Source organism: Camelina sativa, chromosome 15 (assembly GCF_000633955.1).
Source record: "Camelina sativa cultivar DH55 chromosome 15, Cs, whole genome shotgun sequence".
In the NCBI taxonomy this organism is placed as follows: Eukaryota; Viridiplantae; Streptophyta; class Magnoliopsida; order Brassicales; family Brassicaceae; genus Camelina; species Camelina sativa.
Genome location: NC_025699.1, coordinates 23,694,110 through 23,719,916, shown reverse-complemented (window position 1 = coordinate 23,719,916; position 25,807 = coordinate 23,694,110). Strand labels below are relative to the sequence as shown.

Genomic DNA, 25,807 nt, shown 5'->3' with positions numbered 1-25,807 from the left:
GCCATACACCCCACAGAGTTGACAACGACCTTGATAGCCCCGACCTTGAGATCCACGTCCTTGAGAGTGATTGGAATGTCCCCGTGGAGTGAAACGGTGTTGGTTGCGGGAAGAGTTGTGGTTGCCAGAGGACTTATGAAAAGCAGCATTTGCAGTCACCGGTATCGAGGATGAAATAGAGACTTGCATTTGGGGCTTCAACTCAAAGTTAATGAGTTTCTCGTGAAGCTCTGTTAAAGAGGGTGGAGTGTCGCGACCATCGATCTGGTCAATAACCGGCTTATAATCCTCAGGAAGCCCGCTGAGAATGTAGTCAATCTGTTCTTCATGCTCATAAGGTTTCCCAAGCAAGGCAAGTTGATCGAATCTCGTAGTGAAGCCTTGAACGTATGCATCGACAGTTCTGGTGCCTTTCTTCCATTGCTTGATTTGTTCTCGGATTTGTTTGATGTGGCCCCAGCTTGGTTTAGCATACGTAGAGGAGAGGATCTGCCAAATCTGAGCAGAGGTGTCGGCTTTGGATAAGATCGGCTGAACATCAATGGAGATGGCACCCAAGAGACTAGAGTAGAGAAGCTGATCTTGGCACTGCCAAAGAACATATTTTGGATTCTCTTTAGAGACGTCATTGACTTGAATGGTGGGATCCGGTGGAGCGACGGTGCTATCAAGATAGCTTGCAAGCCCATAACCAGCTAACAGGGCACGAACTTGACGATCCCACATCAAAAAGTTGGAGGCCGTGAGTTTAGTCACATTCGACATATTGACATTGTGGAGTTGAGAGGAAGCCGAGATGTCAATGATGTCATTTTGAGAAGCAGCCATGGTGAGAAAACGTGGTAAAGAAGAAATAGAGGAGAAGATGAACAGAGGAGAAAGAAGAGAGGAGACGGCGGAAAAAAAAAAAATTTAGGTCTTTAGATCTTGCCACTCTGATACCATATAAGGAGTGCTTATCTTATTGATATGAAACATGTACAATATATGTAGTGTTAAACATTAGGGTTCAGTAATAACTAATTACACAATAGTCCCTCAGTCATATCTCTCTTCTATAAATACTGCATACCCTCCTGTGTTGGGGTTACATATCACAAGTCTATCGTCGGCCGAAGCACCTTTGAAATAGATCAAACCAGAGGCGTAGCCATGTGCAAAATATAATCGGTTACTATTATGAAGGATCTTTCGAGGGAACTTCACATGAAATTCGGCGGCTGCTACAAGAGTCGACGACGACTTTTCGTATGGGTTGTGAAGCTGAGGCAACGAGAAGAAGCGCCACTTATCTTTTTTTACGATGGCGAATAAGAGGCGTGGCTTAGCCAAGGACTTGGTCCGGAACAACTCCTTGAAATATGAACTAGCCAACATTGATGCCCACAGCTTCGACACGCAATGAAACCTCGCTACTGACTTTGAAGGCAGACTCGACAAGATCTCCATGATGAGATCAATCGATATGGGAGATGATGATGAATTCATGATTTGCCGATCGAACGAATAAAGAGATATATTAAAAACTTGTATTTAAGACCTACATAAACCTAGTTATATATATACACGTACTAAAGAGACCTAGTTACCATTATATTTTCGTGAATATATATATTTTACGATTTTTAGTCGGTTAAGAAAAACAGAGATGGGCTAATTTAACTTGCAAGTGAGCTGCCAGCTTCGGGCTCTCTTCTTTAATTACTAACGCTGCCGTTTCGTATCTTGGAGAGCACACCTCATGTCGTTTTTATTTGCTGGCTGGATGTACTGTCTTGCCGTTTCAGACTAATAATTTTGGTACTAGACAGTGAGTGTGTTGTCAATTGATGAGAATGGTGGATGAAGCCATAGAGAAAATAAAAGAAGTTTTGGTTGAAACTTGTAACTGCTTAAAATTTCTAAGTTTGTTATCAAAAAGTCGAATCTCAAAGAGTGTTTTGATGCATTGTGCAAGGAAGGGAAGTTGAAGAAGTTATTGGGATCATATAGATTTTTGAAACTAAGCCTACAACTGTCACTTTATNCTTATGAAAAGCAGCATTTGCAGTCACCGGTATCGAGGATGAAATAGAGACTTGCATTTGGGGCTTCAACTCAAAGTTAATGAGTTTCTCGTGAAGCTCTGTTAAAGAGGGTGGAGTGTCGCGACCATCGATCTGGTCAATAACCGGCTTATAATCCTCAGGAAGCCCGCTGAGAATGTAGTCAATCTGTTCTTCATGCTCATAAGGTTTCCCAAGCAAGGCAAGTTGATCGAATCTCGTAGTGAAGCCTTGAACGTATGCATCGACAGTTCTGGTGCCTTTCTTCCATTGCTTGATTTGTTCTCGGATTTGTTTGATGTGGCCCCAGCTTGGTTTAGCATACGTAGAGGAGAGGATCTGCCAAATCTGAGCAGAGGTGTCGGCTTTGGATAAGATCGGCTGAACATCAATGGAGATGGCACCCAAGAGACTAGAGTAGAGAAGCTGATCTTGGCACTGCCAAAGAACATATTTTGGATTCTCTTTAGAGACGTCATTGACTTGAATGGTGGGATCCGGTGGAGCGACGGTGCTATCAAGATAGCTTGCAAGCCCATAACCAGCTAACAGGGCACGAACTTGACGATCCCACATCAAAAAGTTGGAGGCCGTGAGTTTAGTCACATTCGACATATTGACATTGTGGAGTTGAGAGGAAGCCGAGATGTCAATGATGTCATTTTGAGAAGCAGCCATGGTGAGAAAACGTGGTAAAGAAGAAATAGAGGAGAAGATGAACAGAGGAGAAAGAAGAGAGGAGACGGCGGAAAAAAAAAAAATTTAGGTCTTTAGATCTTGCCACTCTGATACCATATAAGGAGTGCTTATCTTATTGATATGAAACATGTACAATATATGTAGTGTTAAACATTAGGGTTCAGTAATAACTAATTACACAATAGTCCCTCAGTCATATCTCTCTTCTATAAATACTGCATACCCTCCTGTGTTGGGGTTACATATCACAAGTCTATCGTCGGCCGAAGCACCTTTGAAATAGATCAAACCAGAGGCGTAGCCATGTGCAAAATATAATCGGTTACTATTATGAAGGATCTTTCGAGGGAACTTCACATGAAATTCGGCGGCTGCTACAAGAGTCGACGACGACTTTTCGTATGGGTTGTGAAGCTGAGGCAACGAGAAGAAGCGCCACTTATCTTTTTTTACGATGGCGAATAAGAGGCGTGGCTTAGCCAAGGACTTGGTCCGGAACAACTCCTTGAAATATGAACTAGCCAACATTGATGCCCACAGCTTCGACACGCAATGAAACCTCGCTACTGACTTTGAAGGCAGACTCGACAAGATCTCCATGATGAGATCAATCGATATGGGAGATGATGATGAATTCATGATTTGCCGATCGAACGAATAAAGAGATATATTAAAAACTTGTATTTAAGACCTACATAAACCTAGTTATATATATACACGTACTAAAGAGACCTAGTTACCATTATATTTTCGTGAATATATATATTTTACGATTTTTAGTCGGTTAAGAAAAACAGAGATGGGCTAATTTAACTTGCAAGTGAGCTGCCAGCTTCGGGCTCTCTTCTTTAATTACTAACGCTGCCGTTTCGTATCTTGGAGAGCACACCTCATGTCGTTTTTATTTGCTGGCTGGATGTACTGTCTTGCCGTTTCAGACTAATAATTTTGGTACTAGACAGTGAGTGTGTTGTCAATTGATGAGAATGGTGGATGAAGCCATAGAGAAAATAAAAGAAGTTTTGGTTGAAACTTGTAACTGCTTAAAATTTCTAAGTTTGTTATCAAAAAGTCGAATCTCAAAGAGTGTTTTGATGCATTGTGCAAGGAAGGGAAGTTGAAGAAGTTATTGGGATCATATAGATTTTTGAAACTAAGCCTACAACTGTCACTTTATATCACGAATATTGGGTTGGTATTATAATAATGAAAATTTGGAGACAGATTTTGCGACGTTTTACTACTTGCCTCATGGATTTAGGCTACCGGGGTTACATTAAATATCATAATATTTTAAGAGGCATCTCACGTTCTAGTGTTGAGACTGAATATTGTAGGATCGAATACTTATATTATTAAAATGAAAATGGTACATATCAAAAGGGCATAACCGAATAGATAAGAGCAGAAAGTGACATGGCCATTGCTTTCACCTAACTCCAATCATCATAACTATCTTCTTTCTCCTTGTCCCTTCTCAGTCTGATTCTGAATCTGATGGTTCTACATATTCTGGCTTCTCCAATGGAGGATGGACTGACTTGAGTAGTTCTAAATCGTTAAGACTAAGATCCTCTACGTGGTTTACAAAGGTGCGAACACTACAAGGTTTCTTAAACACTTCACCAAAACCTTGGATTTCAACACGTTGGAGAGTGTTCTTTTCGAGATTGAAGTAGAAAACATAAAACGGTTGTTTAGATGTATACTTGCAGTCGCACCAGCGATGGAAACCTGACGACGGAAGAATCTATCATCAGTCCATGTGTATTCATATTTCGACCATTCCTGTTTCTCAACATCCTCTAGAACCCACACATGCAGCTCATTAGTTGCATCAGCTTCGAGATTTTCCTCCAAATACTCATCAAGATCTTTCCCAAAATAACACTTCTTATAAATGTCTTCATCATCCTCCCAATAAATCACAGCTAATTTGCCCTTGTAGTTTATCAATCGACAAAACCTTTCTACATCAATAAAGAAGAACTTTTCAGACCTAACATCAAAGCAAACTATAATATAATCAGACGTCACAACATGAGCATCATTATAACAATCTGACGTATCACCCAAGTAATACAAAACCCCGTTGATGCATACCCCATCACTCTTAATATCATGTCGTATGGGACATTTGATCCTTCTCCACGTCAGATCTCCATCTTCAAGTGTAAGAATTTTATTACGGCCAGGAGCACAGTAATAAGCCATGGACAATGCCTTATATTGCTTCTCAATCGGGTCAAACCCGAAAAAGCTATAAGCCTTTCTGTAAGTATACCTATCAGGTAAGATCACATACCGTCCCGTGACGGGGTTACATATCAGAGGTCTAGCCTGGTATCGATTACCATAGATATAGAACAAGCCAGAGACGTAGCCACATGAACAATATCTTAGGTCATAATCATGATTGATCAGTAGACTGTCTGGAGAAAATCTCACATGCAATTCGGCCGCTGCTACAAGAGCCGTCGACGATGATTTCTCATATGGATTCTCAAGCTGAGGTGACGAGAAGAAGCTCCACACACCGCAGGCTTTTGCGTTTTCGTTACCGTTTTCTACGATGGCAGGAGGCGCGGCTTAGCCAAGGATCTGGTCAAGAACAACTCCTTGAATTGTGGACTACCCAACATTGAATTGTGAACAACGAAACCTTGCCGCTGACTTTGAAGGCAATCTCGTCAAAATCTTCGATATGGGAGATGATGAACTCATGATTTGCCGATTCAACCAAGAAAAAGATATGTTAAAAACTAGATATTGGTGTAAACCTAGCAAGTAGTAGAAATATTATATACTTCGATTTTCCGATTTTAGTCGGTTAACAAAGGAATGGGCTAATTAAACGTCCAAGTGGGCCGCCAGCTTTTATGTTTAGTGTATAATCAAAGCTTGGTGTCCTAATCTAACGGTAGTTAAAGTCAGACAAGACCATCAGTACATATGCTGAATTTGATAATCGGTTGCAGCACTAGCCTACGAAGTCACATAAGATAAGTTCAATACCAACCAACTGACTCAGAACTGTCTCAAAAGTCAAAACACAACACTTAAGACAACACTCATAAAGACAAAAGTTTCTTTTACTAAGTACTGATCAGTAGCCTCTTCTCCAAGACACCACCCCTCACATAGATTCATCCATCATCAGTGAGTCTCCTCTTAGGGTTTAAAGACAACGAGAAGCAGCTCGTTTGGTTCGATGAGTGTGAATTTGCAAGTATCCCCAATATCAATGGGATACTCTTTAACCAGAGAGCGCCATCCACCAGAGAAAGCTCTAAACCTCACTAGATAAACCACATTCCAGGATTTCTTCCCATCTGGGTGATGGATCTTGAACATTGTCTTCTCCTCCGACATATGATCCTTTGCAAAAGAAACCGGGATCCTCTGAAACACACAAAAATACATATTTTTGATTCATATCAGTTTTTGTAAAAACCAAAATGGATTCTGTTTAGACGTTATTGGTTTGTCTTATCTTTACCAGGAATATGAGATATGCTTTCTTGAATAAGATGGTGAATTCTGGAACCGAAGACGAAGAGGAAGCTGCAGAATCCCTCCTGGCCCTAACCACTTTCTCACTTCTCTTGGAGTTTTGGGTTTCCTCAGGTTTCTTCTTCCTAAAGCTGAGCTTCCTTTTGTACTTTTCTCCTCCATTTGATTCAGCTTCCCTTGTTGCGCCACGATTACTCAACTCAGGAGACACCACCTTGTCCTTCTTGACATCATTGTAGACACTACCTCTTCTTTGTTCTGTTTTAATCCGACCTGTTTCATCATCAAAAGTAAAAGAATTATTTGATGTCTTTATATGGTTCACTGTTTCATACTCGGAAAAGCAAATCTTACTAGAAGAAGCCAAGGATGCTCTGGACTGTGAAGGTTGGAGCATCTCCTTGCCGTTTTGTTTGAAGATGCTGACAGTGAAACTCATGTTCCCTTTGTGAGTGAATGTAAGAAACTCACTGTGTCCCAAGGCATTGTCCTTCACAAACTTCTCCCAACCAGACTTCTCCATGAAGTAGAATCTTGGGTTTTTGGAAATTGCTACTTCCCAAGAGCGTCCCCACTGTGTTCTTATCTTCATCTTACATGAGAGCTCTTTGTCGGAGAAGCTTCTCACGAAGTCATGAGGAAGTGCTCGCTTGGTTATACAAATAAGATGAAGAAGAGATGATATAAGAAGACTGAAAGTAATATAAAGTTATAAACCAAGAATGGTGTTTTGTAACTACAATGAAACATTAGTGAACTTGTTACTACATCTCATCAAATATTTGAGTCTAAAGTTTCAAATTTTACCATGAACCATTAAATACAAATGAAAATCTAACTAGACAATTGTAACGAACAGAGGACAGATCTCATTCAGATCAAGAAACAATACCGAATATTACAAAGCATATCCACTCATTCAGACAGCGAACTAAGGGAAGCAACAAAGAAACAAGAATTAATGAGTTATTTGAGACCCAAAAGCTTATTAACGAAAAAGATTTCACCTTTAAGACAAGACCCATTGTTACAGAGAACCAAAAGTTTCAGCCTTTCCAAACTTAGCTAACAGGATTCAACATTAAGACAAGACCCATTGTTACAGAGAACCAAAAGTTTCAACCTTTCCAAACTTAGCTAACAGGATTCAACATTTAAGACAAGACCCATTGCTACAGAGAACCAAAAGTTTCAACCTTTCCATACTAAGCTTGCAAGAAATCGCCAAATTTAGGAACTAAGAAGAGTTTAGAACATTGTTACCATGTTTTCGGAAGCAACATCTATACTCCGAACAGCCTTAAAGAAGCCTTCATTCTTGCGTTCTTGTAAGCACCGAAGGTAATCAGCGTTCCTAGCCATTTCTCTGATTCAGGGAAGGTCACACTCACACACAAGCTTTGTTCCTTCAACCTCCTCTCGTGTCTCTCTCACACTCTCTTTCTCTTTGTTTTGTAATGAGCAAACCTTCTTGAATTTTCTGTGAAAATTTGTCATGGAAATAATTCAGTCAAAGTGGTTAAAGTTAGAGCTGAAATATAGTACAATGTGACATCATGCGTTTTGATATATATCACACATACATAACTCTAACGTGTTTCTTTAAATTATAAAGACAATGTTTTTTTTTTTTTTTTTTTTATGTTCACCAAAAATTTTTTTTTTTCCAAACTTTCCATTTCTTAAATAAAGTTTACACTACAGCGTACAAGCTTAAAACGGTTGTCAAGAGTATCAGCTAAAACATTTGCATTTTGCCGCTCTAATGCGAATATTTGATAAAATGTCATGTAACTCCAAAAGAATCTATCGTGAGTTGATAGCTCCAACCAATTGTAAACAATAAGATTCCAGGTAAAAGTGCTCCACTCCATCCCTCACTGCATTCTGAATTTCAGCTCTACACGCTAGGCCTTCCGCCATTAGAGCTGAAGAAACATTCTCACAAAGATCACAATGTGGAGTCAACCAAGGAAGTTGTCGTTTTTTTTGTAAGCATTTCACTGGTCTTTAAGAAAATTTTAATATTTCACATTAAAGGTAAAAATAAGAAATTAATTTAAAAAAAAAAAATTAGTAATTGCAATTTTTAAAAATTGTTAACTATCAAAACTTACAATACTAAGATTGGATATTATACCATATGATTTGCTTTTAATATTATATTTGGAAGTTTTTGTTAAATTTTTTAAATTATAATTTTCCTATCAACTTTCTTTAATTTTATTGAATTATCATATAATACATATAAAGAAACTTATGCATCTATTGTAATTTTCTTAAAACGAAGATATTACTCAATTATGAAGAGAAAAATCTGTGTTCTATGTTCCACATCACCCGGTTAATAAGTTTATGTGGATTAATCAATAATAAGTATAATTGTCACAATTCTAATATTATAATTACTATTTTAAGTATCTTACAAAATAATGATGCAAATAAAACAAACAAACAAATTAAAATACTCTAATCTTCTAGAATAATTGGTATAATGGGGCCATTATATGATTGTTCAGGTACAAGAATATGAACTAATGGGTGACTTCAAATGATAGACATACAATTATTTCGTCATATCCAAAATTAATCTATACTAATATAAACTAAATCAAATTTACACTAAACATACTACACCAATAAAATTATATAATTTACAATTATCAATATACACTATACCTTAAATATTTGATCTATCAATAGTTGCGGTTGCTTTATGTTTTATTAAGATTTCTTTAATTTTATTGCTACTATCACTTAATTTGTTTATTTGATAAAATATATACAAAATATACATGTCAAATTCGAAAAAATGTATGTCGCTTTACCAAACAATTATAATATTAAAAGTAAACACTATATTAAACCAAATGTTTTTAAAAATAAATACAACCATAATTCTTATTGCTATTTTACAATTCTGCGAGAAAAATTTAGTATTAGAATATCAACTCAGTGGTAACTTTTTTTCTTACTATCAAAATATTCCAAAGATGTATGTCAATTTATGCTTTACTATCAAAAAGTGTAGGCATATTATGATACTAAAATCACAATATCAACTTAATGATAACTTTTTTTATTGGCAATTCATATTCTGACAAGAATATGAATTAATGGGTGATTTCAAATTACAAACATACAATTATTTAGTCATATCCAAAATTAAACTCTACTAATATGAACTAAATCAAATTTACACTAATAACCATGTTACATCAATAAAATATTACCTTTTTTTTTTTTGTTGAAGTGACTTTAGTGCAGTGGTCAATGGTAAGTCCAACTGTAGAAGACACCATCACACCAGAGATCGAGTTTCACTCCCTACGAATGTAGGATTCGACTAATGGACCGACCTGTTGTGACCCAATGGTGACGAAAAAAAAATTTCTTACTATCAAAATGTGTAGGCAGATTATGATCCTAAAATCAGAATATCAACTCAATGGTAACTTTTTCTTATTGGCAATTAGGCTAGCTGGTCATATCTGGAAACCACGTTTGATTGCAATGCACAATATAACTTTGGTTTGAATCTTTATTTCTTGACCTCTATGGCGATGCAAGACCCAAAAAGAGAGAGTTGAAAAAATAACTTTGCAGATTCTAAAATCTGAAGAAATATCAGTACATGTTATACAATAGAGAGTAATATATATATATTTATTTTGCACTATGTCAAGGCCCGGCCCGTGGCTAAAGCTCGTGAAGCTGGTGCTTTAAGCATCAACCAAATATATAAACGTTAATGACATCAATTTCAATAAGTGTGCTGTGGTTTAGTGGTCAATCCCATATAATTAGTCTTAAAGAACTTTAGATCAATTCAAGTCAGTTTTGGGTTTTTTTTTTCCTTTTTTAACAATAGGTCTTACAAAAAAAAATTTTTGGCTTTAGACAACAAAATCTATTGCGCCGGGCCTGGCTGGAACCGGTTCGGAGCTGTTTTAACATAAGACGAACATAGCATATAAAGGCTTGAAGTGCTGCTTAAGTCGTCTAGGGTTTTGGTGCTCGATATAAATACCAAGAGACGGTGACATGAAGACGCACGCGTAAACCTTAAAACAATGTGCAGGTGGGGGAGATCTATGAGTCAATATAGTCATCATACAAAAACAATCAATACAGTCAAAACCTAAAAAAGATGCCTCCCTCCATGATCCGGCGATAATAAAACCATTAATTGATGTTCAAGATGAAAGAGGAAATGGATGTATTATATAATCCACCAATTTGCTGCTTCACTTGAGCAGCTTCCCATGTTAATCTCTATTTAAACTAGAAGTTCTTGTGGATTTCTATCTAGAGTTTAAAGACCATAATGTTTCGTGCTTCTCAAATGTACCAAATGGTCCAAGATAAACTTAAATTCCGGTAAGTTTACTGAATTTTCCAAAATAGACAATCTAAATAGATCGAAACTCTAAAAGATAAACCTCTCGCTGATGAAATTTTTGATAGGGGCATAAGGCCATGTCCGCCAAGGTAGTTGTACCTTTAGCGGACACGAATGGAGAGATATTATTGATCGAAGCTCTCAAAAAAAAAATTCTCGTTAATCAATTTATCCAAATATGTTTAAATATATTGCAATTCAGGAAATAAAATAGGTTGTTTATTCATGTAAGTGTGCAAAATCTGAAGAAGACTAATAATCTTAGTCACATAATATCTATAACATATTGTAACATCCCAAACCCAATTTTGGGTGGGTGTCGATTGACACCAAGGAGGGTGTCGGTCGACACCACTAAAGTGGGGTTGTTTGGTTTGTTTTAAAATTGATCGGTTTAGCTTGGTTTAGGTTTAGAAACCTTAAGTCTCGTTTTAAAGGGGCACGAGCAGCCTCTCTTGGGAGGGGGTAGTTTTTGTCGCTTCTAAGAGAAAGAGATGGTGATTTGTATCCTAAGAGCAAAGGGAGCCTTGAGGAGGGTTAAGAGGAGGAGAGGGATCTGTTCTGGTGGTTCTAGTGGGGAGAAGGATAGAGAGTTGTGGTGCTCTCACTTGGAAGGGAGGAGAAGGGAGATCTATCCTCTTCATGTGTAAGAAGAAGGATTTGAGCTTGGTAGGGGGATTGGGAGAGACGAGGAGGCTTTCTCATGGTTTTTATCTAGGTAAGTCATGTTGTTTGATGTTTAATCGATTAGGGAATAGATGGTTGTGAAGGATTAGGGTTTTACGGCGAGAAGGAGTTTGAAGGGAGGCTTGGATCGTGGTTTCTGGGTTTGTGTCGTTTGACACAATTGTGGTGTCGGTCGACACCAACTGCAGATGAACAGTGTGAAATGGTCTGATATGCATACTTTGGGGCAACGTTTGGAGGATAAAAAAAAGTATGATTAGGCTGAAATTTGGTGGAGTGCTTCGTGGTGCTATATGCTTTATATCCAACGGTGGGTTTTTGAAATGAACGGTTGGTTGATGATTTAATTAAGTGTTTGTATTGTGGTCTGGTATAGACGGTTTTGTGGTAAAGTTGGGGTGTCGAGCGACACCAAGGTGGTGTCGGTCGACACCAGCTTGTTGTTGTATATTTGGGTCCTAGGAGGAAAGCTGGAGTTAGGTTTGGATGAGGAGAGATTGATGTAAGTGATGCCGTGAGCATCGGTGTGTGTGTTGGTTCGCAAGTGGTGCGATGGGTGATGTTCGACATCAAGTGGAGGTGCCGTTCGACACTAGAGGAGTTGATAGTGAGTTGGAATAATTGTGGGGAAGTGTTTTCCGTGGCTGGACGGAATTAAATATTTCAGTCCACCTCCCGTGTTACTCGGTCGCTAGGGATGGTTGGTTGTGCGACTCAGTAACTAGATGAGCTGGTGTTTGGTGTATTTGTGGAAGTTTTTGTAAGGAGCGATTTCTACGCCGGTTGTCTCGTCGGAATTATGGGGTTCTGGTGAGATCGTTTCCCGTGGATCCTGTGTGAGGATTGGGAATCCGGGTGCGGTCGTTTCACATCCACGAACCAAAATCCCGGTTTAGGGGATGCATCGATCGATGCACTAGGTGTATCGGTCGATGCAAGGCCGGTTTGGTGCGGAAGAGTTTAAGTTAAACGCTGCATTTTGGGGTTAAGGAAAACCCTTAACTCGAGTTTTTGTCTCATTCGACGAGTTTAGCCGCTTTTGAGAGAAAAGGTGTTCTTGAGTGTTCTTGTGAATTTTGAGAGATTTGAGGCTGTTCCTGTGGAGATCTGTAGCTGGGATCCTTGTAGGAGCTTCCTTGGAGCGTTGTTTTGCTTGTGAGTGCATGACTATGACTTATCTAAGCTTGAGATTTCTCTGATCTGCTTGTTTATGTGTTGTTTAGCTTGTTAGAACGTTATTTGAGGCTTTGTGAAGCTTTCTTGTGGTTCAGAATCTTCGTGGCAAAGGTGAGTGCATGACCATGGCTTATCTAAGCTTGAGATTTCTCTGATCTGCTTGTTTATGTGTTGTTTAGCTTGTTAGAACGTTATTTGAGGCTTTGTGAAGCTTTCTTGTGGCTTGGGATCGAGTTTGATGGTTGTAGGAACGAAGATCCGGCGAGAAGTTTCGGGGAAAAATGATGCTCGACATGTGCATCGCTCGATGCACTATAAGAACTTGCACCACGTCCGTACAACCACATGTTCGTACAACTATCACATTGGGTCGTCCGTACCATTTGGAGGCCTTACAAGTCCAACCCACCAAGGATAGTCTCCAACGGTCACTAGACTTCGAGAATCTTCTCATGGAGCCGTTGGCGAGATTGTGCAAGTGGATGTGCAAGTGGGAAGTCAAACAAAGATCACATGTGTGCTTAAGGAGATGTCACTTTGATTGTGTGTATTTGTGCATAGAATCTTAGGTAGAATATTCCTTGTGTAAATATCTATATTTAGAATGTAACTAAGAACCAAATAGAGTAAGAAGAGAGAATTCTCCTTCTCAATACACTTTACACTTCCGATTAAACTCTCTCTCTCTCACTCGTTCACACTCGCTCATACTTTCTCACCTTGTTCAGTCACACTTGTTCTACACTACTTTGTTCTTTCTAAACTTACATGCACTCTGTGTGTCGGTCGATGCAAATGCGAGGACGGCACGATTTGATCTAGGAACATCGGTCGATGCCATGTGGAGGCGTCGGTCGATGCAACTAAGGTTTTCGTGAAATATTGAGCATGTGTTGGTCGATGCAATGTGAGTATCGGTCGATGCATATCATGTGTCGGTCGATGTAATCCCCTGATTGTGTCGGTCAATGCAATCCCCTGATGGTGTCGGCCGATGCAGGTTAGCGTCGGTCGATGCAGTGCTTGGTTTGTGTGTTGAATGTTGTTTGATGGTTAGAGTATTTCAAATTGCTTGTGTGTATAGCGCAGTAGATGGGAGGATTGTCTCACTGAGTGTTTATAAAATACTCATGCATCTCAATTTGTGTTTGTGGTGCAGGGAAAGACAAAGTGTGATCATGGAATCAAGGCAATGAAAATGAGGATGTTCTAGTGGCTCGCTTTTCATTGTGGAGGATGTTCTAGTGGCTTCTGTTAGGTTGCTAGAGTTGAGTCTTAGAGTGTTGCTTAGGATTTATGGTTATTTGTTTCATGTTGATTGAATTATTGGATAAGTTATTATGAATTATTATTGGTTATTCATTGGTATTATTATTTCCGCTGTTTGATGTGTTTGTGGTTAGGTGGCTAGTGAGTATGGGACTACTAGCTTAACTGTTTATTATTTACTAGATGAGGACCCGCCCGATGTGCAGGTTTAAAATCTTATAAATTATATTAATTTTTTTTGTATGTTATTTATAAATTTTATTTTTGTTATAATACGCTGATCTTATTATATAAAGTTGGGTTTTGAAAGTTAGCCATTAACAAGATTTTGACAAGTGTCAAGTTATCAGTCTTAGATTTTGATATGTGTAAAAGTTAATATTTAATAGAAGTAATTTGATTACAACAAAAGTAAAATATTTTATTTTTAAAAATTAATAATGTAAAAAAGATAATTATAAAAAATTACAGAATTTATAAAAAATACAATATTTTTTAATAATTGTAAGGAGATTATATTTATATGTATATATATATCATAAAATTCGAAATTATAACATTATTTAGTTATGTTTAATTTTTAATTATTAATTCTACAAAAAAATATAGAAAAAGAGATTAAAGAAAATATACTATTAATTATTAATTCTAAATTTTTGTAAATACTCACTTCTATATAAAGATAGATCGTCTCATATTTTTCATCTAACAATATACTTTATTCAAAAACACTGCTTTCAAGTTTGTTTAATTGGGAATTTTTTTTAATGGGAAGGTAAATTTTTCCTATTTTTTTAAAACCAAAATTTTCTCATACTTTCTCCTTATTCAGTTGGGAATAGGTAAAATCAATATGTTGACTCAAAAAAAAGATTAATATATGCGTCTTCTTTTCCTAAATACTGTATTTTAAAATTTCTTGTAGTATTTTTATTTTGTTTTATTTAATTTATATTTTTTTTGAATTATTTGGGACTCATGTATTATCCTGCTTATAGTTTTCTATCGTTTCTTTAATTATGTCAAATTAATTTTCTTCTAATTTCTCAACCTTGATTGGTCGGTCATAAATCCTTTTTTTTTTTTTTTGCAAACATAATTGTTACCATTATTCATCCAATCCCAAAGAGAGATAACGAGTTGAAGCTCAAGATTGGAAAAACATAAATCATTGTTGATAGATCCATAGGAGTTCAAAGATGGTAACACTCTGGACTGCGGAAAGGTTTAAAAGAATTGATTTGGCCACATATGTCACCAAAATGCACTTATTTTTCGGTCAAGGGTTATGAGAGAACTTCATGATGGGTGACCTTCCTCGAAGTGATTGTCGGAACTGTGTGAGTGAGGAAAAAACACAGGAAAAGATCATTTGTTGATTTGTAGGATCGGTAAACAAGTATTTAAAGTCTCTTAGACGTAACAAACCGGTCATCGAGTATGGGTGGATCCACGGGCCGGGAATAGACGTAGGGACCACTTAGGAAGGTCGACCCATGGACTGAAAGTGGACATGGGCTCATTAAGCAAGGTGGTGGTTGGGGTGTTACAGAGACATAAGCTACATCATAGTGTATCAAAGACACTTCCACAATACATTGGAAAATTTAATATTAGTTACTATCAAAAATGACCTAGCTTCTCGTGTACCACCCTTTTTCCTTGGCTTACCTCTCCCATTCCTCTAATCCCTAACCAAAACAAGGAATTGACGGGGGCCTGCACAAGCGGTGGAGCATGTGGTTTAATTCGATACAACGCGTACAGCTGTTCACCGTCGGATCTCGCCAATACAGCTGATCGATGAGGTCACCGACGAATGAATCATAATTCTTAAGGATTTTGTAACGTTAGAAAAATGTTTTTACTTTCATTTGTTGTTGGAGCAAGCCAATTTGAGATAGCAAAAAGATGTGAACATGTTCTCTCCACACAGGAGGAAGGCAAAGCCGAGGTTTTCTCTACGGAGGAGAAGGTTGGACACAAGATTATCTCCCTAAAGGAGAAAGGTGGAGGAGGTTGGACGCAAGGTTATCTCCCCAAGGGAAGAAGGCGGAGCCAAAGTTCTCTCCACGGTGGAGGAGGTTGGACGCAAGGTTCTCTCCATAAGAAATGAGGACGGAGCCGAGGTTTTCTCCATATGATCATATATTATTGTGATGATATATCATTGATTAGTATATTATGTAATATATTTTTTATCCGAAATGTTTTTAAAGCCAACAATTTTAGTAATTAAAAAACTATACAGAAGTGAAAGTAAAATAGTTAGCTTAATGCATTTATATATATATTTTCTAGGTAGTGATAAATAATATTTTTGTAACAGAGAGTATATTTATGTGTAAAAGAATACACTTTAAATGGTAACATACATAAAAAATTGTAAATGGATATAAATCAGTGTATTATAACAAAAATAAAATTTGTATATAACATACAACAAATTTTAATATACTTTTGTTAAATTTAATTTAATTTATAAAATTTTAAACCTGCATACCGGAAGAGCCCTCATCTAATATATATATATAGATGTTCGTTTAAGTTTTAAGTAATTGGAACATTCGGGTTATGATTATTTAGGGAGATTTTAGTGATTTACTGTTAAAAAGCCTTAAATGACGTGGCGTGTGACATTCGGCGTAGGCGCGTAGCCAACCCCCCCTATATATATATATATATATATATATAAATATCGTAGTGGCACGAAAGGAGCAGATTAATTAATTAGAAAACATCAAACCGTCTCTCCGGCGGCCATGGTTCATAAAGACGACAACCCTCTCGAGCTCTTCCGCAAGATTAGTTTGGACGAACGAACTGTTAAGAACACCATCGGAAATAGCAGCAAGATCACCTCCGATCTAATTGCCGTCATCCACAAGGTCTCCTTCTTCCCTCTTCTATCGCATAGAACCCTAAATTATCTCGAGTCTCCGTTTTTCGCTAAATCTGTTCCAGTTTCAAATTTTGTTTTTTTTGTTTTTGGTTATTTCTCCTTCCTGATTCTTATAGATACAATTCTTCTTTGACATTGTTGTTTAATATTATTATTATTATTATTATTATTATTATTATTATTTATTTAAAAAAAAACCAAGTCGGGTCGTTTCAATATCTTTTGGATAAAATGCATTTTTATGTACTATAATGATTCAAAAATTTATGAAAGATGATTGTTTATTTTTTTCATATTTTAATATGTTTATCAATTAGATATGTAAAATTAAATGTGGATTAAAAGCTTTAATCATAAACAGCTAAATGTAAATATGATTTGACACACATGTAGATGATCAAGCATCATCACCTTAAGAGAGACAAGCTGATTCAGTTGAAATTTATAGATTATTAAAATGCTTTAGAAAAGCCTGAAAAGCAACGTACATTACGTACTATTCTATTAGCAATTAATGGTCTCAAATCTACTTTGAACATCCGGCGTAGCATAGCTCTTTGGCGTTTGGAAAATTTTTGTCTTTCCAACAAAGCCTCTTTTTCTTAGGGTTCCCTAGTGATGTGATCACGGGATCGGTCATNAAGGTCTCCTTCTTCCCTCTTCTATCGCATAGAACCCTAAATTATCTCGAGTCTCCGTTTTTCGCTAAATCTGTTCCAGTTTCAAATTTTGTTTTTTTTGTTTTTGGTTATTTCTCCTTCCTGATTCTTATAGATACAATTCTTCTTTGACATTGTTGTTTAATATTATTATTATTATTATTATTATTATTATTATTATTTATTTAAAAAAAAACCAAGTCGGGTCGTTTCAATATCTTTTGGATAAAATGCATTTTTATGTACTATAATGATTCAAAAATTTATGAAAGATGATTGTTTATTTTTTTCATATTTTAATATGTTTATCAATTAGATATGTAAAATTAAATGTGGATTAAAAGCTTTAATCATAAACAGCTAAATGTAAATATGATTTGACACACATGTAGATGATCAAGCATCATCACCTTAAGAGAGACAAGCTGATTCAGTTGAAATTTATAGATTATTAAAATGCTTTAGAAAAGCCTGAAAAGCAACGTACATTACGTACTATTCTATTAGCAATTAATGGTCTCAAATCTACTTTGAACATCCGGCGTAGCATAGCTCTTTGGCGTTTGGAAAATTTTTGTCTTTCCAACAAAGCCTCTTTTTCTTAGGGTTCCCTAGTGATGTGATCACGGGATCGGTCATGCATCTGGGACGCTCGAGCCAGATCCAGGCATCTCTCAGAGACGCATATCACCCGTCGGACAACTTGGAGTCGGCAGTCCTAGGATCATTCCCGGTGCAACCACTCGGACCAAGAGTTCATACAGGACTCCAAAATCAAGCACCGCGTTCAAGCGTTCATCTAAGAAGACCAAGAATCGATTCGGTCAAGGCAACCACCGGCTAGGTCGTCCGGCCTTCGTCTTTATCCAAGGACGAAGGCGCCAAAGACGTTAGAATCATGACTTGTACTCTTTTCCCTACTTTGGGTTTTTCCCACGTGGTTTACCGAAGGGAGTTTTAACGAGGCAACGAGTTCTGACGCACAACGCCGCGTTTTGAAGCCAAAGACTAGGTTCCCGCGTCCAGCCTAAGGACGTGGCCTATTTTATCTTTTTCCTTAAGCTTTGCATTTTGGATTTGTCTAGATCCTTCCTTCATGAACGTTGGAATAGTGTAACGTGTGTGGCTTGTTTAAACCACAAAGAGGGGCGACGTGTTCACCGTTTGTGGAGACGCGTCAAGGGCAAACGTGTGCGGACCAAAGCGAGTCCGCGTGTCCTAGGCTCCCTCTAAACCCTCACACTATTTAAACCCTTCTCTTACTTTGTAAAACGCAGACTTGAAGATTGAATTGAAATTCACAAAGAGAGAATCTTTGTTCTTGTCTCGCCTCTCTCCTTAGTCCAAGTCCGGGACTTGACTACCGAGAAACCCTAGCCGATCTTGAACCGGGTTCGACATCGACTAGTTGACCGTAACACGGGCCGAGCCATTTCCCGTGTGTCGTCGCATCAAACCACCTCCGCGTCCATCTCTACCATATCACGTCCGGTTCCAACCGTTTGTTGTGCTTCCGGTTCGACTCCATCTTCCTTAGTGAACCGAGGTCGAGATTCTCACTCGATTCACTAGCCACCCTTCTATCCGCAGCGTCCGTCGTCCATCCGTACGCTGCGTCCCATCCGACCATTTCTTTGAGAACCGATCGGGACGAGTTTCTCACCGAGTCGTTTTTCCCATCCGACCATCTTTCCCGGAGACTGCCGAATCGAGTCATTTCATTGGCAAATCTCGTCCGTACCGTATCGCGACCGAGACCGCTTGACCGAAGCTGAGACCAAAGGCCGGATCTCTCGATCCGCTCTTTCGTTTCAGCTCATCTCTTGCTTCCACCGTTTGTTTTCTCTCTAGACTGGAATCACCGAGCCTTGTCCAAGGAAAGTCCCTTCTAGTTTCCTCTGCCCGAGAGAGTTTCTTTCCATTCGTCCGTAGCGACCGTCCGTCTGTGCGACTCGGTAGACGACCGTGTCCGGCGATCACATCAGCTTGGTATCAGAGCTAAAAGCTCCTCCCAAGGTTGTGTCTTTCTGAAACTTTCGATCTTTTCCATTTACCATTAAAGCTTTCGTCTTTGTGTCTTTACAGTTCCTTAGTTTATCCTTAGTGTCGCTTAAGTCCGATAGTTTTCGATTTATGCATAGTTATCTTGTTAGGTCGATTGTTCTATCGTTGCTCTGTCTATTTCTGGGTTTTGTTCGTCGATTTTCTTGTCTAGGACTCGTTAGATCGATAAAGTAGAGTCTTTACTTTTGTGTTCTTGTTGTGGTCCCAAAAGTTTTGCTTTTTGCGCGTGTGTTTGCTTTTTAGGCGCGTGTATGTTCTTTTGTTAGTCTTAGGTTGTCGTTTTGTCTTGCTGTCCTCAATCATTGACCGCTGCCTAGAAAATATCTTATCTGCCGACTTTTGACGCGTTTACTCATGAATATTCGATTTGTTTTGACGAGGTACGTGTCTCTCTCGGCAAGCGTATCGCGTGCGCACCAAGTCCACGTCATCGCTCGAGGAATATCTCCCGATTGTGAGATATACCATTCAAGACCCGAAGCCTGTTCGCGACATCAGCCGTTCGAGTTCTCCGTCCATCCATCGACTCCGAGTACGGTACCGGCCGTCAATCTGTACGACCACCGTCCGTAACGACGTCCAACCAACAACGACCGTCCGTACCAGCCATCACATCGGCCGACCATACCTCGTATCATCGTCCGTATCCGCCGTCCGTACCATCGTCCAACCAACATCAGTCGTCCGTACCGTCGACTGTACCGAGTTCCAAGTCCGCAAACGATAGCCGATGCTTGATCTGACATCGATCAAGTATGGAGTACGAGGATCCTTACTCCGATGATCAACTATGGTGCGAAGAGCACCAAGGCACCGAACCGGAACCAGAGGCAACAGAGGACGAACCATGATCCGAGGAGGACTATAAAGAAGGTCCGGAACTTGACGGACACGAGCATGGATCATCGGACTACTACTGGCCGTCTACTTCACAAACCGCACTTCATCGCGAGCCATGGCCAGCTAGTGACGAAGACTCCGATGGAAACAACTTGGGACGTTACTACGCACCACCCCGGTATCACCGAGAGGCCAAGGAGAAGTTCCCAAGACGCGTCCAAAGGACTTCGACCTGGTCACCGTACGCATCATCGAACAAGTGCAGTGCTTACCGCACTAGGAACAAGGGTCTTCCGAGCTGGTCACCACGCGCAACACCGATCCACCCGTCAAGTCGCGATCGAGGTAAAACCAAAGTGAGCCTTGTGGGTTCTCGGACTAAGTCCAAGGAACAAGCCACAAGACAGCCGAAGCATTCTCTCGGAGCAACAAGTTTTAAGGACGAGTTGATCTCTATCCGATCTCAACTCCAACACCTTAGAGAAATGTTGGGCCAAGTAAAGACGTCTTACGCCTATGGAGAATCATCTCGGAATCAACACTCAGCCCTTGTGTCTTCACCAATGACGGACCCGCGAGTTCCTTACCGGCCAGAACAAGACGCTTTGTCGCGGAGCAGGCCGAATATCGACTTGATCGAGGACGCTACACCAACGGCGCAAGCCCACCGGGAGCCGAGCCTAGGACTGGAATTCGATCAACAAATTGGTCCTGAGGAAGTCATTGGCCCGGGAGGAATCGTAGAGAAGCCAGCCGAGCCGCCAGACCACCAAGCTTGCATACTCGGAGATACAAGTCCCAACCTATGCGCGGACCAAGGTCAATCCGCAACAGCCCTTGATCAAGACCGAGCCGACACTCGACCGCCATGTTCAAAACCGGACACGGTGCACGAATCCTCACTCGTCATGCGTATTAAGCCACTAGGCGAGGCCAAAGGAGAGTCTACCCGCACAATCAACTACATATCCGAGCTTTGCTTGTTAATGGAGAGTTTCAAGGTAAAGGAGCCACCGGAGATGGCCATTGATGGATCTTTCCACTCGGTATTGTTCATGACTACTTCAAGTAGTAAGCTCCAGCTGGGAGTCGCCTATACCGAGCCATCCTTCTCCACTCTTAGCGCCAAGGTCGTTACCGCACATGATCCTATGGCGACGCATTTGTCCAACTTTGGTGCGGATCAAACGTTTGTGTGGCATCCTGGAGAGTCTCAGCAAGCAACCAACGTTCATCAAGGGATCGGATCGACCAATGCCACTGGCCTTACCTGGGAAGTCTTATCCTTTTCTCTTAAGGCCTTACTGTTTCCTTTTGATCCTAGTAAAATTAAACCGCGGTTGAACTGTTGATACTGCTGATTCGGTTTTTTTTTTCTTTCTTTCTTCTTTGATCCAGGCGTTGAGTCTAGTTTTGAGGTCAAAACTTCTAGAAGAGGGAGGGAATGATGTGATCACGGGATCGGTCATGCATCCGGGACGCTCGAGCCGGACCCAGGCGTCTCTCGGACACGCGTATCACCCTTTGGACAACTTGGAGCCGGCAGTCCTAGGATCATTCCCGGTGCAACCACTCGGACCAAGAGCTCATACAGGACTCCAAAATCAAGCACCACGTTCAAGCGTTCATCTAAGAAGACCAAGAATCGATTCGGCCAAGGTAACCACCAGCTAGGTCGTCCGGCCTTTGTCTTTACCCAAAGACGAAGGCGCCAAAGACGTTAGAATCATGACTTGTACTCTTTTCCCTACTTCTGGTTTTTCCCACGTGGTTTACCGAAGGGAGTTTTAACGAGGCAACGAGTTCTGACGCACAACGCCGCGTTTTGAAGCCAAAGACGAGGTTCCCGCATCCAGCCTAAGGACGTGGCCTATTTTATCTTTTTCCTTAAGCTTTACGTTTTGGACTTGTCTAGATCCTTCCTTTATGAACGTTGGAATAGTGTGACGTGTGTGGCTTTGTTTAAACCACAAAGAGGGGCGACGTGTTCACCGTCTGTGGACCAAAGCGAGTCCGCGTGTCCTAGGCTCCCTCTAAACCCTCACACTATTTAAACCCTTCTCTTACTTTGTAAAACGAAGACTTGAAGATTGAATTGAAATTCACAAAAAGAGAATCTTTGTTCTTGTCTCGCCTCTCTCCTTAGTCCAAGTCCGGGACTTGACTACCGAGAAACCCTAGCCGATCTCGAACCGGGTTCGACATCGACTAGTTGACCGTAACACGGGCCGAGCCATTTCCCGTGTGTCATCGCATCAAACCACCTATGTGTCCATCTCTACCATATCACGTCCAGTTCCGACCGTTCGTTGTGCTTCCGCTTCGACTCCATCTTCCCTAGTGAACCGAGGTCGAGATTCTCACTCGATTCACTAGCCACCCTTCTATCCGCAGCGTCCGTCGTCCATCCGTATGCCGCATCCCATCCGACCATTTCTTTGAGAACCGATCGGGACGAGTTTCTCACCGAGACGTTTTTCCCATCCGACTATCTTTCCCGGAGACTGCCGAATCGAGTCATTTCATCGGCAAATCTCGTCTGTACCGTATCGCGACCGAGACCGCTCGACCGAAGCCAAGACCAAAGGCCGGATCTCTCGATCCGCTCGTTCGTTTCAGCTCATCTCTCGCTTCCACCGTTTGTTTTCTCTCTAGACTCGAATCACCGAGCCTTGTCCGAGGAAAGTTCCTTCTAGTTTCCTCGGCCCGAGAGAATTTCTTTCCGTTCGTCCGCAGCGACCGTCCGTCCGTACGACTCGGTAGACGACCGCGTCCGGCGATCACATCACCTAGTCTCAAACAACACCAACAATCCTTTATAAATGGTATCGTACAAAAAGTTTTGATACACGGAGGAATGTGAATACTGAGCATTGATCTTTTTATTTCTTCATCTTCCATTTTCCCACCTACACATTGATTCAAAACACACAAACAAACTTTGATGATATGCAAAAAAAAAAAGGAGACACATTATTGATATATACAGTGAGTAAAACCTATACATACATTCATGTATAGTGAAGAGGGAGAATATGACTATGCATATTAGAGCTATATGTGATGATTTCATGGTTTGCATGTCTCAAATGACCTTGTTAAGATTTTTGTTTTCCTATTGATAAGTTTTTGTAATTTGTAAAACACACAGACACACACACATATATATATATATATATATATATATATAATAACTAAAAGGACATTGCTAAAATGTTAAGATATTTTTTTAGGATATTTTTTATGTATATAATCTTTTGAGGAATGAGTGCCACTTGTGAGGTTTTTAAAGTATGAGTTTGAGGGAACCTTAATTTATTATACAAAAAATAGAAGAAAAAAAATACACTAAGACAATGTTAGTTAACTACAAAAAATTATAGAATTTACAAACTTATGTGAGATTTGAGATATGAAGGTTATTGAGATATGAGTCTTTCTTTTTGTAGGAAAATTTGGAGTTAGAAGCCTATCATAAATTTATTATTTCATTGGGTAGTTAATGCACTGATCTTTATATTAATTTATATCTATAAGAAGTTACATAAGCTATATGAGAGTTACAAAATACAATAAATACATATTAATATATTTTAATATTCATTATGTTTCCAATTGTTATTAGTCATTAATTACAATATAAATATTGTTATGTTTGTACCTTAAAAATGGATATGATTATTAATATGAGAGTTACAAAAGATTTGATAGAATATTAAATATACTAAAATATGTAAGAAGTTTCACCAAAAATACATTTATTAGTTGTTTTGAGTATTAATTATTTTTTGGTTAATATAACTATAAATATATGATAAGAATTTCAACCTAATCAAATTAATATGAGAGTTACAAAATATGTGAGAAAGTTCATAAATAAATACATTTTTTCAAATATAAATACAAGAGCCACAACATAAAAGTTTACACAAGTTTGGTTTCTCTGCTGTTATATCCATGCATATATGCTCGGTAATTTAGTTGGACACCAGATACAATCCCCTATTTAATAAAACGGAAGTACACGACTTCAAATTGGTAGACCATATAGTATTAATATAAGTTATAACTAAGATCAATTATTTGATAGGTTATATGGATTAATTATGTGATAGGTTATATAGATTTAGGATTAGAATCCTCTTAAAAAAGATATTTCAAAGAATAAAATAATTTTTTTAAGGGAATATTCAACTAACTATATCTAGGCAAAAAAATCTCAGAATTTAATAGAAATTAATCACTTTTCCGCATATTACAAGTGATTTCCGATTATGCTAAAAATAAAATATTACCTAACTTTATCAGAAAATTTTAACTGAGTAACGATTAGAAATTTGAATATTTAAGTTCATTTCATATATTTCTTTTGTTGAATTGTATAGTTTTATATATTATAATAAATTTTTAAAATAATTTAGTTTGGAATCTTTAAATATAGTTTAATTTGATATTTTTAAGAATATCATAAATATATGATAGATCAAAAAGTTAAAAATTATAAACACTCTAATTTGATTTATTATAGTACGGGTCAATAATATGTCACTATAATATGAAAAAAAATTCAAAAGAATATGGTTTCTTGCTATAGCACGGGTTAAAATTTCAAAAATATGATTTCTCGGATTAAATTTAAGTTTGGAATAATGTTTTTTGGTAGGTTTTCTCGGTCACGATGATTTTGACAAACATACATTACATATTTGGTCCTAAAATTAATATGTGCTATACTATAGGTTAAGTTATAGAATTAGAAATCAAAATACAATATATAATTTTAAACACTAAACAAATCAAACAAAATTAACAAACAAAAATTAATTTTTTTATCACACAACTTAATCTGCGTTATACCGCGGATCAAAATCTAGATATAATAGAATATATCTTACAAAATAGATGTTATTTTCATAAGTCATATTCAATATATGATTTCATGGTATAGTGTTCCATCTAAAAAATATTTTAAAACAAACAAAATAATCATATATATGATACCAAACAAACAAAAGGAAAGATAGCACGGCTCATATTCTAGTCATACAAATAATGCACTAGCCAAAATAAAATAAAAGAAAACGTCGTTAAATATATAATTAAATCATCATTTATGCAGAAAATGTTAAATTACAATGTGTCATGGGTACAACCGTGACAAAGAAAAGAGAGAGAGAAGTTAGTTTGACAAAGCAGAGAATAAACTCTCAACATGATAAACAGAACCTACGGGTCTGATAGGTGTAAAGAGAAGCTCGTAGGATTTGGTATGGAGATCATGTATCACCAGTGCGTGGGAGGTATCACGACCTTGAAGCAATAACTTACCCTTGTCCATAATTGCTATCGGTGAGAGGGCAAACAGGGGTTCCCCAAACCAAGAAAAAGTTTGGGTGAGATCTAAGGAACACATTTGGTTCCACGTCTTGCCTTTAGGATGGAACGACCATATGACTTGGGTGGGCCATTTTTTCTCAGATACGCACAAGTGGTTATCGAGGATGCACATGGTGAGCTGACGAGGGTCACATGGATGGGCAAAGGGAGCTTT

The 25,807-nt window shown here is 38.6% G+C and overlaps 4 protein-coding genes, 1 long non-coding RNA gene and 1 pseudogene across 5 annotated transcripts; 1 reads left to right on the top strand and 5 right to left on the bottom strand.

The window, feature by feature from the left end:
• Positions 1,039–1,488, bottom strand: LOC104748725 (F-box protein At2g23160-like). Its single transcript, XM_010470322.1, has one exon. The coding sequence runs from the start codon at positions 1,486–1,488 to the stop codon at positions 1,039–1,041; it is 450 nt and encodes a 149-aa protein (XP_010468624.1).
• LOC104748724 lies at positions 1,929–2,723 on the bottom strand. The gene has a single exon (XM_010470321.1). The coding sequence runs from the start codon at positions 2,721–2,723 to the stop codon at positions 1,929–1,931; it is 795 nt and encodes a 264-aa protein (XP_010468623.1).
• LOC104748723 (F-box protein At2g23160-like) lies at positions 2,934–3,383 on the bottom strand. The gene has a single exon (XM_010470320.1). The coding sequence runs from the start codon at positions 3,381–3,383 to the stop codon at positions 2,934–2,936; it is 450 nt and encodes a 149-aa protein (XP_010468622.1).
• On the bottom strand, positions 4,222–5,468 carry LOC104748722 (annotated as a pseudogene).
• Positions 5,738–7,739, bottom strand: LOC104747383 (B3 domain-containing protein At2g16210-like). Its single transcript, XM_010469012.2, has 4 exons — positions 7,521–7,739; positions 6,612–6,906; positions 6,244–6,530; positions 5,738–6,146 (listed from the first exon to the last, which is right to left on the bottom strand). Exons 1-4 carry the CDS (start codon positions 7,617–7,619, stop codon positions 5,916–5,918), a joined length of 912 nt encoding a protein of 303 aa, XP_010467314.1. The 5' UTR covers positions 7,620–7,739; the 3' UTR covers positions 5,738–5,915.
• On the top strand, positions 16,426–17,517 carry LOC104747382. The gene is made up of 2 exons (XR_761142.1): positions 16,426–16,679; positions 17,338–17,517. It is a non-coding gene; the product is annotated as an uncharacterized LOC104747382 (long non-coding RNA).

Bases quoted from the DNA above. Each gene is read 5' to 3' on its own strand.
- LOC104748725 (XM_010470322.1), bottom strand. From the start codon at position 1,488: ATGAATTCATCATCATCTCCCATATCGATTGATCTCATCATGGAGATC.
- LOC104748723 (XM_010470320.1), bottom strand. From the start codon at position 3,383: ATGAATTCATCATCATCTCCCATATCGATTGATCTCATCATGGAGATC.
- LOC104747383 (XM_010469012.2), bottom strand. From the start codon at position 7,619: ATGGCTAGGAACGCTGATTACCTTCGGTGCTTACAAGAACGCAAGAAT. The intron at 6,907-7,520 runs GTAACAATGTTC...TGTATAACCAAG, and splicing joins ATGTTGCTTCCGAAAACATG to CGAGCACTTCCTCATGACTT. The intron at 6,147-6,243 runs GTAAAGATAAGA...TGTGTGTTTCAG, and splicing joins AAGCATATCTCATATTCCTG to AGGATCCCGGTTTCTTTTGC.